Raw genomic sequence first — 16,491 nt, 5'->3', positions numbered from 1 at the left:
ACCTTCTAGAACCCTCAGTTTGTTCCTCAGAGTCCACAGTCTCTCACAGTTCGCCTCCCCCTCCTATTCCCCCCCTTCATTTTTCCCTTCCTACTGTCCTTTTTTTTTTTTTTTAAACATATCATGTATTATTTGTTTCAGAGGTACATCTTAAGTGGTATCTGTGACATCTTTAATAGGATGTGGCATCAAGCCAAGGTCTATAATTTTTGTGGTTATTTCCTACTGGTTTCCATTGAACACTTGGTCCCATATCAGAAAAATTGTTTATTTCTGAAAAGATTTGCTACAGTGAGGAACATTCAGCTTAAATATAGCACCTTTTGTTGCTTTCTTTTGTAGACAAAAATATATATGTAATAATTGGATGAATAGGGTCTTAAAGACCAAGGTGGTGAATACAGATTTCCTTTGGAAAGGTATTTTAACATCATGACAAATATGTTTCAAAACGAATAGGGGAATAATTAACTCTTTTTTTCCTGAAGGTATCTGGAATTGGCACTCGAAGAATCTCTACAGAAGGGTCTGCAAAGCAGCTACCAAATGCTTACTTTCTGCTTCCACAGGTCCAGAGCATTCAGCTTTCACAAACACAGGTAATTTTAATAGTAGATTTATTTTGAATTCTGGTAAACACCACACTTTGTAGTCCTCTAAATTGATGTATCTTTTGCAGCCCTTTTTATATAGGATTGTTAGAGATGTTAAACTCACCAGGTTTCAGAATTGGAATTTTATTATTTTCTGCTTTTTTGAAAAAAATCCTGATCTATATAGAAATAATACATGTATGTGAAGGATCAGTGGAATCCGTGTGCATCTTGTGAAAGGCTGTATGGTCTGTGGTGTTGCTTTCTCATAGTTGGCTTAATCTTGTTTTTGATCATTTGAAATGTTTCCAGTTTTTCATTATTATTGCCATTAGGCCATGTACATATTTTATAAGTTTCTTTATTTCCTTTTTGGCTTACCTATTTCCTTGAGGTATGTTTTGTAAAGAGAGATTCTGTAGTTAAAGAGTATGAACCATTTTGTAGAGCTTGTTAAATCTTTCCAGGTTGCTTTTTAGGAAGACAGAACCTCCATGGTCACCAGTAATGATATTTTTTCAGGAATGTCTTACTATCTTCCCCTCTCCCTGCTTCCAGTCTCTCCTGAGTGTGGCTTAGTGGAAAGAAACGTTTTTGGTGTTTTAGAATGTGTATCCAGTCGACCCTGAACAGTGCAGGGGCTAAGGGGGCCCACCCCCTACGCAGTTCAAAATCTGTGTATGACTTTTGACTCCCTAGAAACTTAACTACTAATAGCCTACTGCTGGCCAGAAGCCCTACAGATAACATAAAGCTGATTAACATGTATTCTGTGTTGTAGGTATTACATACTGTATTCTTAGAATAAAGTAAGCTAGAGAAAACGTTATTAAAATCATAAGGAACAGAAAATCCGTTTATAGCACTGTACTCTATCGAAACAAAATTTGCATAACAGTGGAGCTATACAGTTCAGCCTGTGTTGTTCAAGCGTCACGTGTAATGATACCTTAATGTTCTTTCAATATGCATTTCATTAATAGCATGTGGGGTTTGATCATTTTTTTTCTTTGACTTACTTCCTGGCGACTATGGATAACTTTGGAAATTGAGAAAACTCTTGAACCAATGTATGATGAACTTTGCCACCTTATCTACCCTTTTCTTTCTGATTAGTGAATAAAGAACATTGCTTAGAACTTTGTGTGGGTCACAGTAGTACCTGGGGCTTTCCTTCATTGAATAGTCTTATTGAGCCTCTGCTATGGGCATGCACTGGTTTAGCATTTCCATCTTCCTGGAGCTTACATACCAGTGGGAAGACAAGCAAAACTAATTTACCTGTAATGTCATGTCTGGGAGATTTGTCATCATTTTAGATAATTCTTGGGGATTTTTAGTATTATTTTTATTTTTATAAAATTATATAACCCCCCCTTCCCAGGATTTTAAGGATGATTTCTTACGGTTGGCAAGTTTGGATTTGGTTTAAATCCTAAAACCAGTGGGGATGTCTTGAAGGGTTTAAGCATAAGAATGGCATGATCTGACTTGTGTTTTTGTAAGGGGTTGAAAGGGATGGAGTAAATGTAACTTGCATCTGCTGATAGCATAGGTTTTTCCTGCTGAACATTTTTAGCCTTATCTCAGGGCCGTCCTTCAGCAAAGGGGGCGGCTGAGAATGGCCAGGTTTCTCTGGTTACTGAGACTGGAAGCTTTGAATGCCAGATTCCATATTAGTGGTGATAAAAGTATTGAAACAGAGACAGGTGTTCAGATACCTTAGCTAACAGGGGTTAATTGAAGGAAGGGTACGGGGCATTAAGGGAGAGAGGCAGTGACCATGCGGGCCTCTCTGAGGTCTGCTGGAGACCTTGATGTGAAGAGAGCTTGCATGTTAACACGCTGCCTGGCAGATCTTGTCTGCCGGCCATGACGCCCGCTGCCCTTTCCTGCATCCAGGCTGTCATCATCTCTCTCCCAGGCCACTCTGGTGGCCCCATAACAGACCTGCCAGTATCTACTCTGGCCCTTTCAAAAGTCTCTGTCCCCCAAATGCAGATTGGACCACACTTATGATGTGATAATATGCGCTACATTTCAGAGTTTGTAGATAAGACTCAAATTTGGGGGCTGATCTTTTGTTAGAAACCAGTATTTTGAAGATCTGAATATCAAAAATATCTCTTAAAAGGCAACTATTTTAATCTTCCATTTTTACTGTGATTCAGAAGAAAAGGAAACTGTATTTTTCAAGGCTTACTATATCTAAAAACAAACCCTGCAACATTAGACTAAAGAAATCATTATGGCATTCCTCAGAAAAAATTCTGACTATAATATTTCTGCACTGAAACTGCATACATATATGTGTTTGTGTGGTGTTTTAAGTGGGTATAAAATTGCCAGGTAACCTTCCTCAGAAAGAAATGTCTTCATTTTGATGTTCTATCTGTCTTGTTTTCTTCTTTCTGTTTTTTGGTTGAGAACCCATCATTTGGGTGAGTGGTTGAGTTCAGCTTCCTTCAAAAGGGAATAAAGGGTCTGGAAGGTACTCATAAAATCACCTCTGGTTCAGTTTAGAGCTGGAAGGTAGATCTGCTAGAATGCTGGAGATTCAGAAGGTTTAGCAGAAATTAGGATGTCATCAACTTTGCTTTCACTTACCTCCTTAGCTCCACATGAAGAGAAATAACTTTATTGTGTTTAGGAATATAATTTGAAGTTGAGAGAAGAAATACAATCGTTTTATGTGAGTCCATTGAATCGTAAGAAAACTGAGACTAAGGTGATAATAACCATTTAAAAGAATTCTCACTCAAACAATAATAGGGCCAAATAATTTTTAGATTTTTTTTGTGTGAGTAAAATGTACAGCCTGCTTATACGTTCAGGTTTATGTTGCATCTAGGCCTAAATAGAGTTGGATTTCAGTTTAACTGAGTATTAAAAAAATTACCTGGCTCAAACATAGTTAACAGGAGACAAAGACATGCCCCCAAGGATTCACCCAAGGATTCCTGAATATAAAGTGTCTAAAAGGTGAAGGGTCCAAAATGTGCAGATGCTGCTTGATTCTTCCAAGCTATAGAAATGCTGATCAGAGGAGGAAAAACAGCAGAAGTATTTTGTAAAGCTAGGAGTATGGATCAGAAAGTGTGCTTCTGGTGCTGCCTTGAGGAGACATAAATGAAATGGCATTTTTTTTTTAAGTTTTTTTTTATTTATGTGCTTGACAGACAGAGACACAGCGAGAGGGGGAACGCAAGCAGGGGGAGTGGGAGAGGGAGAAGCAGGCTTCCCGAGGAGCAGGGAGCCTGATGCGGGGCTCGATCCCAGGACCCTGGGATCATGATCTGAGCCAAAGGCAGACGCTTAACGACTGAGCTACCCAGGCGCCCCTGAAATGGCATTTTTAATGTGGCCATAAGCTACTGTTTCAAAACGTGAAAGAAATTTGAGTTATCAACATCCTGAGTTGTCAGGAGGATCACGGAAGACATCAGATATTTTGCTGTTGCAAACCCAACACAATTCTATCATGAGAAATTAAGTCGGAAACAACAAAAGACAGATGTGTACCTTTGTACAGCATTGTGACGTGCATATGGCCGAAACACTTGATTCAGTTGTCTCCACTGTAACTCAGATGTAAGGAAGCAGAACTAGGTTTTGGTCATGTACCAGGGTGGCTAGAGAGCTTGGGGAGCTAAGTACGAATAATGAAAGCTGTTTATTCCTGTCCCTCATTTAGAACCTCTGCTCTGCAGGGCAGAGATCTTTGTTGACTGACACATTGTAGGTGCTCAATTAGTAGGCATTGGCATGACTGCATGAAAGTCATTTTTGTACATTTTGTACATCCAGGGATAAACAGAAAAATTCTAACCAAGTAAGATTATAAAGTACAAAAATGTACATAGTTTCAAGGAGGCTTTAGAGAGATTGCTAGAAAAACGTATATAAATAGGTCATTAAGGGAGAGCTAGGGCTACCTAGGGAGCATTCTGGAACCTTTAGGTTAAGTTGCATGAGTATAAACTATTTTTTCCCTCCATGCTGTGCATTACAACTCCAGGACTTATTTCTTTTATAATTGGGAGTTAGGTTAAGTTGCATGAGTATAAACTATTTTTCCCTCCATGCTGTGCATTACAACTCCAGGACTTATTTCTTTTATAATTGGGAGTTTGTACCTTTTGACCACTTTCACCCATTCTGCTCCCCCTACATTTCTCACCTCTGGCAATCACGGATCTGTTCTGAGTTCAGTTGTGTGTGTGTATGTGTGTGTGTATTTTTTCCCTAGAGTCCACATATAAGTGATGAGATCATATTATATTTGTTTTTCTCTGTCTTACTTCACTTAGTATAATGCTCTCAGGGTCCATCCATGTTGTTGCAAATGGCAGGATTTCCTTCCTTTTTATGACTGAATAATATCCCATTGTATATACATATCACATTTTCTTATTCATTCATCCATTGATGGACACTTAGGTTGTTTCCCTGTCTTGGCTATTACAAAAAAAAAAAAAAAAATGCTAGGGGCGCCTGGTGGCTCAGTCGGTTAAGCATCCAACTCTTGATCTCAGCTCAGGTCTTAAGCTCAGGGTCATGAGTTCAAACCCTGTGTTGCGCTCCACACTGGGCATGGAGCCTACTTAAAGTAAAATGCTACAGTGAACATGAAAGTGCAGATATTTTTCCAAGTTAGTGTTTTCATTTCCTTTGGATAAATACCCAGAAGTGGAATTGCTGGATCATAGGGTAGTTCTATTTTTAATATTTTGGGGAACGGTTGTATTGTTTCCATAGTGGCCGCACCAGTTTACATTCCCACCAACAGTGCACTAGGGTTCCCTTTTCTCCACATTCTTACAAACTTTTTATATGTATATGAAGAAGTGAATGTTGATGGAAGACGGGGAGCTCTTTCCACTGGGGATCAGCTAGCTGTATTGAGTTTTTCAGATACAGGGGGTTGTCACTGCTCTTTCCTCACACTTCCTTAAAATTGCTTCCTGAGGTAGCAACTAGAAATTTTATGGAATCAGAACACCTTAGCTCACATATCCTTGCAACTTACTGCAGATTACCTCATGTGAATATACTGTGGCCGTAGTTGGTGTTACTCTCCCCTAAACTATTAAAAGATTCAGGTAGCTGGGGCACCTGCGTGGCTCAGTCAGTTAAGTGTCCAACTCTTGGTTTCAGCTCAGGTCTTATGGTTGTGAGTTCAAGCCCCACATTAGGCTCCATGCCCAGCATTTATTTATTTATTTATTAATAAGTAAATAAGATTCAGACAGCTATGACAAAAGTCAAGTTTAAATAATGCTCAAAAATTATGGATTTATTTTGGGGATACAGGCTGGAGGAAAAATTAATTACTTGTATGAGATCAAAAAGCCAATTTTATACCTCTGTCTGTGTGTTTCCAGGCCTGGGCCACACTGTCTTTTGTTGGAAGCATTAAATGAGCATCTGTAAAACATACAGAACTTAACCTCCAGACTATAACTTTATTAAAGTACTCTGAAAAGGGCATTATTTGGTATTTTAGCCTCCTTTTCTAAAAGAGCGTATGTTTAGGAAAAGTAGTCAAACAGAGTAAGTCCATTTTATTTGATCTTCTCTCTACTAGTAGGGGAAAAACAGTGTTCATATGTGTAATGTCATATAGATCATAACTGCTTCTGCCCTCTTTTTTTTTTTTTTGAAGATTTATTTATTTTAGAGAGAGTGACACAGTACAGTGGGGAGGGGCAGAGGGAGAGAGAGAATCCACAAGCAGACTCCACTCTGAGCATGGAGCCCAGTGCTGGGCTCAGTTCCACGACCCTGAGATCATGACCTGAGCTGAAACCAAGTTGGACACTTAACCGACTGCGCCACCCGGGCACCCCTGCTTCTGCCCTTCTAATATGAATATCCTAAGTTTAAGATACCAGTTTGTTTCTTGTAATAACAAAAAATGTGTCTATCTCATGGAATAAACTAGGGTGCCAGTGAACAATTGTTATCTCTTTTTTTTTTTTTTGGCAGTATAGGCTCATTTTGGTCCTTTTTGTTTGTGTCTTTTACCTGTTGGTATCTGACTTTTGCACTGCTCAGTTGAATCGGATGAAATGGCTCACTCTCTTCTGCTGGAAACAGAAGTGTGTGTGTGTGATTCGTCTTCTCTCTAGATTCTTGCTGGCCCGGTGTGTTGTAGCGGCCGCTGAGTTCAGTGGGGAGGAGGGCATAGGTTTCTGTCTGTGTGCTGCATGTGTGTGTCTGCTCTTAGGAAGAAAGTAGGGGAACATGCAGACTTGACATTGCTTTTTACTTTTTAAACCTTTTCATCTGGCCCTTCTTTTTCATTTGTTTCGCCCTTTGGAAGGGCAAAAGAAGGAAGGGTTCCTAGCAGGCGAGAAGTCACTGTTAGAGTGGGTCCGAGTGAGAGTCTGAGGTTCCTCTGCTTTTGTTGTAGTCTTGTCATTATTTGGCCCTTGGCTGATTCTGGTCATTCTCCGCTCCAGTCCATGTGTCACACGGCTGTTCTGACATCCTCCAAAATAACGCCGCTCACTGCTTCCCTGGTCTCTGTACTAGCCGGCTCCCGTAGCTTGGCATAGGAGGGCCTCAGCACCTGCTCCAGCTTCCTCGACAGCCTCAGATGTCCCACCACTCTCTTCTCCACTCTGGCCTCCCAAACTGCTCACTGTCGGAACATGCCATCCCTTCTTACATACTGCCTTACCTTCACAAGCTTTCAACCCCCTCTGACTCTCACGATCCTTCTCATTCCATCCTTTGAGATCCAGTTCAGGTATCATCTCCTCTGCAGCCTCCCCAGGGTTCCAGGTGAGTCTGTGCTCTGGGCCCCATGGCACTTGGTTCAGGCCCCTGCTTGAACATTTGGGGTCCTGTGTTGTCTCCCTCCCATGCTCTTTCACGAGGCTGTCTTGGACAGGGCCTGTTTCCTTTTCATTTTTATAATCTCAACATCACTTTAGTGTTTAGTACACTGAGGGCCCCTGGAGTTTTTAATAGATAGGTGAGTCAGTGGACATCTGAGCTGTGATCCCCAAATAGCATATCTACCTGTTGTTCCATGTAAGATTTGTATGACTTCACCTTTGCACCACATCAGCCACGTTGACCTTCACCAGATTTACTACCAGGGCAAGTAGTAATATTCTTATTTTAGAAATTGCAGAAGGGACTCAGAGTTTACGTTACTTGGTGGAGGCTGAGAGCAGAGCTGGGATCGGTAGGGCAGCTCAGTCTGCTGTAGGATTTTCCCCATATATAGGAAATGTTGTGATGACTCTCATATCTGTTGACTTAGTAATTCATGGTCCACAAAAGACAAATAGCAAATAAAATGTGTTTTTTTGCTGCATTTTTATAATGGCAATAAAACAATAGAAACAGCTTAAAGGCTCAACAGTAGAAAAAGGATTTGATGAATTTGATTATATCAGTATGGTAGACTATTAAGTAGTTCTTCCAAGTGGTAATTATGATGCCTCATCTGACAAGTGAATAGTAGAATATAAGCTAGACTATACTTGATGATTGTAACTGTAAAATATATGGTGGGATAGAATACACAAATATCGTTGTGTTAGGCTTGTTAAAAGTGAAAGTTTTTATTTTTTAATGTTTTTTACAGTGCTATTTTATTTCTAAACCATTGAGATTTGAGGAGTGTTTCAGTGGTTTATTTGGGCATAATTCAAACAATATTTGAAACTGGCATTGTCTCAATCTGGCATAGAGTCTCACTGTCGCAGTAGGCTTGTCTCAGAGATTTATAAGAACTTAAGTTATTGTTGTTAGAATCATTGTAAAATAATGTTTATTGTTAAAAATAAAATGATGAGTCAAAGTGGGAAACCCAGAGAAGTTTTGAAGTGAGAAGAGAGCTCATGACACACCAAGGTGTGTGTGTGTGTGTGTGTCCTAATGTGGTATCATATTACCAAATTATCTAAAAGTGAGATTGTGGCTATAAACAATTGCAATGTAATCATTAGATAACGTGGGAAACCAGAGGAGTGAAAAATTAGACATAAGCCCCAAGACCACAGTCACTCTTGGCAACGAGAACCAGGACTAATATTTTGTCATCTGCTCTCAGTGTATTTTCTGAGTGTGCATGCACATGATGAGGGTTCCCCTTCGCCACCACAGTCTAGTGTGGCTGGAGGGTGTGAAGGAGAGATTCTCTCATGTGCTGTGTGATATCTAATGCATTTCAGGCCAGGAGTTAGTTCCTAACCTTTTCACATTGGCACAGCCCTCGCTTTTGGAGTGGTGATGTCAGGGACAGGTGTTGGGCAAGGGCTGCCTGGAGCCTCGTGCCTGCCAGGCTGGGGGAAGGTGCCCCGGGGTGCTTTCCTGCTTCTTGCCTCCTGAGGTGCTGATCCTTGTCAATTAAGTGTGGCAATCTGAAAGGGAAGCTGTAAAATCAGTATAGGGAGGGGACCAAGGAAAGTTTTTTCAATCACAATTCGACAGAAGAGAAAGCAGCACATTTCTCACTAACAAATAAGTTACAAGAGTCTGATCTAGGAATTGGAGATGGAAGATAGAGAACAGGGAAATATTCTTTAACCTCTGTAGCTCTCCTATTTTCTTGATGGGCTTCTGTAATTAGTTAAATGGAAGAAACAGATTTTCTGAATGTGATAGTTGAGAATTCCTACAAATCCATGTGTAATCAATAATGTATTTAATACCATTTCTTTGCATGATAAAAGTTTGATTTTTTTTAACATAAAAATGATAGAGTGTCAGACTCTGGAAAAGTATTACTATATGTTAGGTAAATATGTGCCATTACTTAATTTTTGTCGACATACCTGCCTCTGAATATGGCTTTTATTTTTTAATTTTTATTTTTTGAAAAAAGAATCTTCATAAGTGATGTGTGCATTTTTTAAATTAATGCGGGACATTAAGAGAAGGACCAAAGACTACTAGTATATCAATAATGAATACAGTGCTATAGAAAATAGTACATATAGGAAGCAGAGTGAGGAACATTTGCATGAATGAATATGGCTTTTAGAAGCAAGGAAATCGAAAAAAAAAAAAAAGCAAGGAGATTGCTTAATTTATACATTTTTTTCTTTTTCATCTCATTCCAATGAGGATGATTCAAGGGGATGGGACCGTGGGAAGTGGAGAATAGGGGGCTGGTGAGTGGAAGAAAGAAAGGAAGGAAGCATGGGAAAGACTGGAGAGAGAAATGCCTAGATGTGTGAGGGTGGGTGTCTCCCTTCTGTTCTACAGAGCACGTAGTCCCCTCCCCTCTGTCTTCCCCCTGTTGCTTCTCTAAAATCTCTGCTCTCTTGGCAGGAGAGAACAGTGTTCTTAGTGAGCAGTTACCTGGCCCATTCTTTAACTGAGTGCTTACCTTATTTCTTTTCTGCCTCCCAGGAGAATTGACTAGCTCCTTACAGAAAACCCCAAGAGATCCCTAGCATAGTAAATAACAGTATTCAAAAGTTTTTGTTTTTAAATGTGTATTTTCCTTTGCCAAGATTATAAACTCCTCAAGAGCGGGAATCCTGTCTTAGCCAGTATTTGTTTTCTTATTACCTAGTACAGTCTGGCCATATAAGATGCTGAAATAAATGCTTGATAATTGAATAAATGATCTTCAAAGGAAGAAACTATAATCTCAACTATTTATGAACTAATGAGACATGAATCTTTTTTGACTTCTTTCAAACATTCATTATGTTAGAATATTCTAGAAACTTTTGTTGGGGTATTTGAAGATGCCCAATAAATAATTCTTGTATTCCTGGTTCTAAACTAGTGGTCGTTTAAGAATCAGGAGTTGGGGTGGTGCCTGGGTGATTCAGTCAGTTAAGTGTCCAACTTTTGATTTCAGCTGAGGTCTCGATCTCAGGGTCGTGAGTTCAAGCCCCGCATTGGGCTCCGTGCTGGGCGTGGATAATACTTTAAAAATAAAAAAAATGAGGAGTCAGGGAACCAAAATGCCACTGTCATATTGCTGATAAGCCACATTCTTGTGTATCAGCTGAAGTCAGAGAGCCGGTTCCTAACTCCCTGTTCCCTTGGGTAGATCATGGGGTGGCCCATCAGAAGGGGGGTTTGAGTCTGAAGGACAGACACCCCTCTTGAGAGTAGAGAGGAAAGAAACCAGCTCCTCTGTGAGCCCCTACCCTTCTCCGTGCTGTCTACAGCGCAGCATCACGTTCTGTTGCCCACTGAGAGGCAACCCCCTCTACCTCCAAGGGGAGAGGAAGACTTGGGACAAAAGGACAGAGAATTCTTTCCTTATAACATTCCTCAGTTTTTATACCTGTGACCCATTGGGCTTGCCTGTTATCAAGATTGGGTTCCCCCTTCCTCTGGCAAGGAGACCAGCAGACTCCTGACAACCGTGCTCCCACTTTCCTTAGTCTGCTCCTCCTCCCACTGGAACCAAACCCCCATTTCTTTGATCCTCCACAGACTGTTGGGGAGCATTGTTGAGTTTGCCCCTAGAAAGCTCTGAGATAGATTAGAATAATTCATTAATAATCTGTTCCAAAGGCACACTGCAGTCAAAGTTGAAAGTTCATGTCCTCATCTGTTTTCCATTCCAAATTCTTTTCAAGTATGATATTCAATACAGCTTATCAGAGTTTTTGCAGTGGGATCAAATAACAGAGTTAAGATACTCCAATAAAAAAATACCAGCCATATAAGTATGCCCCATCATAGAGATATATAGTGTAGTGAATAAGAAGGTGAATTCTAAAACCAGACCACCTGGGTAAAAATCTTGGTCACCTCTGAGTGACCTTAGCCAAATTACCTAATGTCTTTGTGTCTCAATTTATCTATGAAATAAATAATAATAGCACTACTTTGTAGGATTGCTGTAGCTGTTGACTAAATTCATGCTTGTAAAGTGCTTAGAACTAGTACCTGGCACCTAACTAAAATGTATTCATCACTTAAAAAAGTCATGGGGGCGCCTGGGTGGCTCAGTTGGTTGCGCAACTGCCTTCGGCTCAGGTCATGATGTTGGAGTCCCTGGATCGAGTCCCGCATCAGGCTCCCTGCTTGTCAGGGAGTCTGCTTCTCCCTCTGACCCTCCCCCCTCTCATGTGCTTTCTCTCTCTCTCATTCTCTCTCTCAAATAAATAAGTAAAATCTTTAAAAAAAAAAAAGTTATGAATATAAACCTTCTCCTATTGTGAAACTCTTAGACAATTTTTAAATTCAGAGATTCAGTCCTCTGTCAAGATGTGAAAGTTCAAGGCTATAGTCCCATATCAAATTATCTTGGCTTGTGAGTTAACATTAAAAGAATTTGAAGCCCTCCCCAATTTCTTATTTTTTTGGTCTTAGCCCGAGAGGTTGTCCATGCCTGTGTGAGCTGGGGAGCCTTCAGCAGCTATGGCCAGGGCTCGCTCTCAGTAGAGTGCATGAGGCTTCCCCAAGTTACACTGGCTTAATAGTAAGTTGCTTGGGGCGCCTGGCTGGCTCAGTTGGTAGAACATGCGACTCTTGATCTTGGGATTGTGAGTTCGAGGCCCATGCTGGGTATAGAGATTACTTAAAAATAAAAACATAATCTTAAAAAAAAAGTATCAAGTCTCTCTTGAGCCTCTCTTGAGTCTAGGATCTTAAGACACACAAGAATATCAGTTATCAACCTTCCAACCACCGGACTTGGAAAACGTGCCTCCCATCCCAGCCCTCAAGGGACTAATTCTAAGCAGAATTATCCCCAGCACTTCATTTTTCCAAAAAGAGGGATGGAGGGTGGAGAGCATCACCTTGGCTTTGGCTTTAGTTTATGCCAGTTGTTCTGATTCCAAGACCTTTGCGTTTAAACTCAGCGGGGAGAGATTGCCTGTCAGGAGGCTGCCCTGGAACATCGGGGGCTTGGGGAAGCGCCACTTGTACAGACCAGCTTCTCTCGGGAGGTAGCCCCTGTGGTGCTCTGGTCTTCCCTCCAAGTGAGCACTTGGCAATGGTGGCAGCCCGGTCACAGGTGTGTCTTTGTTCTCCTTCCTTGCACAGAACCCTTGTTTCTGGCACTCCTGTGCTGAATGGTGTGGACACCCTGTTGAGGATGGAGCAGCCTCAGTGCCTGGGCAGGGGCACTGGGATCTGTGCACACACTGGTTTCCATGGCCTCTTACGGTAGATTCACTTAGGCTTCTGGAACCTACTTAGAGAAGGCTTTTCCCATTTAGCCCTACCTGTTTCAAGTGGAGCATTGTTCTCAGCAGATTCTTGGAGGGGAGCTGCTGCTGACCTTTGGGAAGCTGAGGGCCTGGTGGGGCTAGCACGTTGGTGGTGAGCCACTCGCTGTCTCCCCCAGGTTGTGAGTGTGCCCCTCTTTCTCTGCAGTTGTGGGCCATGCCTCCAGGATATGCTTGGCTTCTCCTGGCCCCTCTTCCTCTCAGGAAGGCTCAGTTGAGTTTCTAGCCATGTAACCAGCTTTTTTGTTAGTCTTTTTCTTTCTCTAACATCTGTAAGGCTGCTACTGTTTTCTGGAATTGGTTCAGTCCTTTTTTTTTTTTTTTTTTCTTGTTCTTTTTAGTCTAGATTATATATATATGTATTTTTTTCCTCTAGATGTTCCTTTAGATATTTTCTTGTGAGTTCTCCTAAAGGAAGAGAGATTAAAATCAATTAAGTTCTGGGTCTGCTGAAAGCATCTATTGTTCAAACAGATCCTCTCTTCCCTGTGTTGGAGAGTCTTCCACAGGAGATGCTCTTCTATCACACCAACATCTAAATCAGGCCTGGGGTCAGTCTGTCTCGATAGTCTTGCCTGGTTCCCCTTGAATGGGTTTCCTCTTCTTGCTGTGCCTTCTCTTAGACTGAGTCCTACTTCTGTAAGCTTCTCAAACATGTTGCCCCCGGGCATGGGCAGTAACTGTGTCTCTCCCTTATATGCTCTGAGCATTCTGCTCTGATCTTCCTGTCCCCTGTACCCCTGAACCTGCCCAGGTCTTATGTAGTAGTCCTGGGGATAGCTGTCTAAGTCCTCAGTTGCTGTTACTGTGGATTCCGCACCTGGCTTTAGAAGTGTGTTTCTCCCTAACTCCTCTAACAAAAGCCTGGTTTTTTCGGGGCAAACAATCCTGTCTGCTGAGGTCTTGCTTTTCTTCTTTCATTCCATTTTTTTTAAAGCTCCAATAAGCACAAAGATCTGTCTCCCTCATTTCAGTTAGCTACCAGGCTATCTTCTGTCTCTCTGTATGTCTGTCGAGCTGGACCTCTGAGGTCTCGTTTTCTCATTCAAGTTTTGTCTAGTTGCTCTCTAAGAGGTTAGTCTTTCTCTTAAGGTGAGCCCTCTCTTCCTCCTGGTCCATCAACCTGCCTTTTTTGTTTTGTTTTCTGTTCATCTTGCTCTGATAGGAAAACTAACGCATGTTTCCCTAACCTTCTAGCACCTCTTTGATGTCCATAGTGAACCGGATTGTTTCGGCCTTAGTGGCTGCCTTCTTTGTGCATGCAGTAATTCTGGCAAATGGCTTCTCTGCTTCAACTCAAGATGGGAGCATATCTTCTATCTTATACACTTATTGCTTCTTTATAAAATCTGCCATCTGTGTATCTGTCATTTGGGATCTTGAGCATCTAAAGCAGTGGTTAGCATTTAGATGATTAATAAATCTAGAGCCAGTGAGTTGGGGAGGAACTTTTGAGTCTGTGGACCAGCCCACATGAATTTAAACTAGATTCTTTCATAGTTCCAACTCTTATCCATGAAGATAATGCGTAAAAAAGGTACAGATTTCGGAGCAACCTGTCTGTACTGCCTGTATGGAATTGGACCCAACAGTTTCTTCAAGATCTGGCTATAAAAGCAGATGGTCCAGCTCTGGAAGCTCTCTCTGTTGTGAGGGGAGCCCTGACTAGGACATCTTTTCCTTTGCCTTTTTCCTTCTCCCCTTCCCTTTCCTTTTCTAGTGGTAAAGTATATACACCATAAACTACCATTTTATGTGTGCAGTTGAGTGACATGAAGTACATTCACATTGTTGTGCAATCATCACCACCATCCATTCTAGAACTTTCTCATCTTCCCCAGCTGAAACTCTTATACCCACTACCTAGCAACGCCCCATTAACCTCTCCTCTCAGTCCCCCATGACCATTATTCTGCCTTCTGTCTCTATGAATTTGACTATTCTAGGCCCCCTCATATAAGTGGAATCACAGAATATTTGTCCTTTCGTGTCTGGCATATTTCACTCTCTTGTAATGTTTTCAGGGTTCATCCATGTTCTAGTATATGTGTCACAACTTCTCTTTTAAGACTAAATAACATTCCATTGCATGGATACACCATGTTTTGTTTATTCATTCATCCATGGATGGATTTTGGGTTGTTTCTGCTTTTGACTACTGCATGTAATGCTGTTATGGATTTGGGTGTACAAATATCTGTTCAAATCCCTCCTATCACTTTTGGGTATATACCTAGAAGTGGAATTACGGATCATTCAGTAATTCCATGTTTGATTTTTTTGAGGAACCACCATACTCTTTCCCACTGCGTCATCCTTTTCTCCACAGCCATGGCTGATTTTCTCCATGGCTACACCTATTTAGATAAAAGCTATGCCCACATTGCTCAAGGTCAAGCTACCACCACCTGCATCACAAAGCCCAAACTTTTGCCAAGCCTGGGCCCAGGGTCAAGGCCTGAGCCAGGCCTTCAGGACCCACTAGCCATTTGCTTAAGGCCCAGCAGCATCCAATTGTCTAAAAATAGCTGCTTGCCTTTGGATCAAGTCACCATATGCTGCATGACCTACCAAGGTGAAAATCCCACAAGGCTGTCCTGAAACTGCCAGCCCAGCTCGGAACAGTTAAAAGCCAGCTCCCCAAGTGCAAAAGCCAGAGTGTTGCACAATACAGGCCACTGTCACTTGGTCCAACGAAAAGTCTCAGGATCTAAGTGTTCACTTGTTCTCCACATTGCTTTTTTTGTCTGTCTTTCAGGGTCTCTGGCACATTTCAGGAGGGTGGAAGGTGGTGGGCAACAAATAGCTCTTCTTTTTTTTGGGGTTCTGAACCAAATGTGAAGTAAGACAAAAAGAACTTGAAGTGTTTAAGAAAAAACAACAACAACCACCCACTTCTCTTAGAAACCAAAGGAGTGTGGAAGAGGAGTTTCCCCTCTTACAACTTTGATGTGGGAAAAATGCTTCCCAGAAGCATTTAAGTTATTTGTTGTAGAATTTTACTCATTTAATGCATTAACTGTGAATGAACAAGAAAGGACAGTAACACTCCCTTTGGAAGGTCTGCTCTGTGCCCTGTGCTGTGTCCTGTGTATCTCATTTAGGGCTCATAACATAGCTGCGAACTCACTAACTCTGCGTTATCTAAGAGGAAACTGAGTCATAGGCAGGGTAGGGGATGTCCCTAAGGCTTTGTGGCTGGAGTCTCATCTCGAATTGAATTAACGGCAAAGCCTTCTCTAAAATAGAGGTGCTTAGAGGAAAAGCAAGACGTGTACATTAATCCCCTCTTCCCTTAAAACAGAAAAACGAATTCCAGCCATTTCCTCGGTTTTTACAGATATTTCAGCGAGGGGTCGGGCAATGTTAGGTGAATTTTGTTCCAGTGGTTAAGTATCTGAGGATTAGCAAGGCAGTGGTTGTGGGGAGGGCTGAAGCCCCGTGGCTGGTGAAGGGTGAAGGCAGCTCTATGGTGCTGACTAATAACTCCGCTGAGCCCATCTGTTGTGCAGAAAACACTAAATTAGGAGTTTGGTCATAGAGCATGGCCGCTGTGGGGAAGGGACCCAAGAGAGGGCCTGTTTTATGCAAGCTCATTTGCTCTATAGACTGTATACCTAGCACTGTCTATGTGGGCCACCGTCTGGACCGGTCACGTGGCTTATACCGGCTCTGGGTTCCTGCGGACACGCATGCTGGTGTAAGACACTTACCTGGATAAGAACCTT

At 41.7% G+C, this 16,491-nt stretch overlaps 1 protein-coding gene across 2 annotated transcripts in view; it reads left to right on the top strand.

Annotated features, from left to right (window-relative positions):
• The window catches only part of TMEM131L (transmembrane 131 like), a 148,552-nt gene that overhangs the window by 87,007 nt on the left and 45,054 nt on the right, over nucleotides 1–16,491 (top strand). For both annotated transcript variants that reach the window (XR_014142806.1, XM_081811756.1), the window contains exon 7: nucleotides 489–599. Coding sequence is in view for 1 of the 2 variants with exons in the window: in XM_081811756.1 (XP_081667882.1) it covers nucleotides 489–599 (111 nt within the window). In the remaining variant the exon portion in view is untranslated. The remainder of the gene's footprint in view (nucleotides 1–488; nucleotides 600–16,491) is intronic.

This window comes from Leptonychotes weddellii, chromosome 2, assembly GCF_054177405.1.
Source record: "Leptonychotes weddellii isolate Sample4059 chromosome 2, ASM5417740v2, whole genome shotgun sequence".
NCBI classification, from domain to species: domain Eukaryota; kingdom Metazoa; phylum Chordata; class Mammalia; order Carnivora; family Phocidae; genus Leptonychotes; species Leptonychotes weddellii.
The sequence above is the reverse complement of the archived record's forward strand: the minus strand, read 5'-3'. Positions and strand labels throughout refer to the sequence as shown.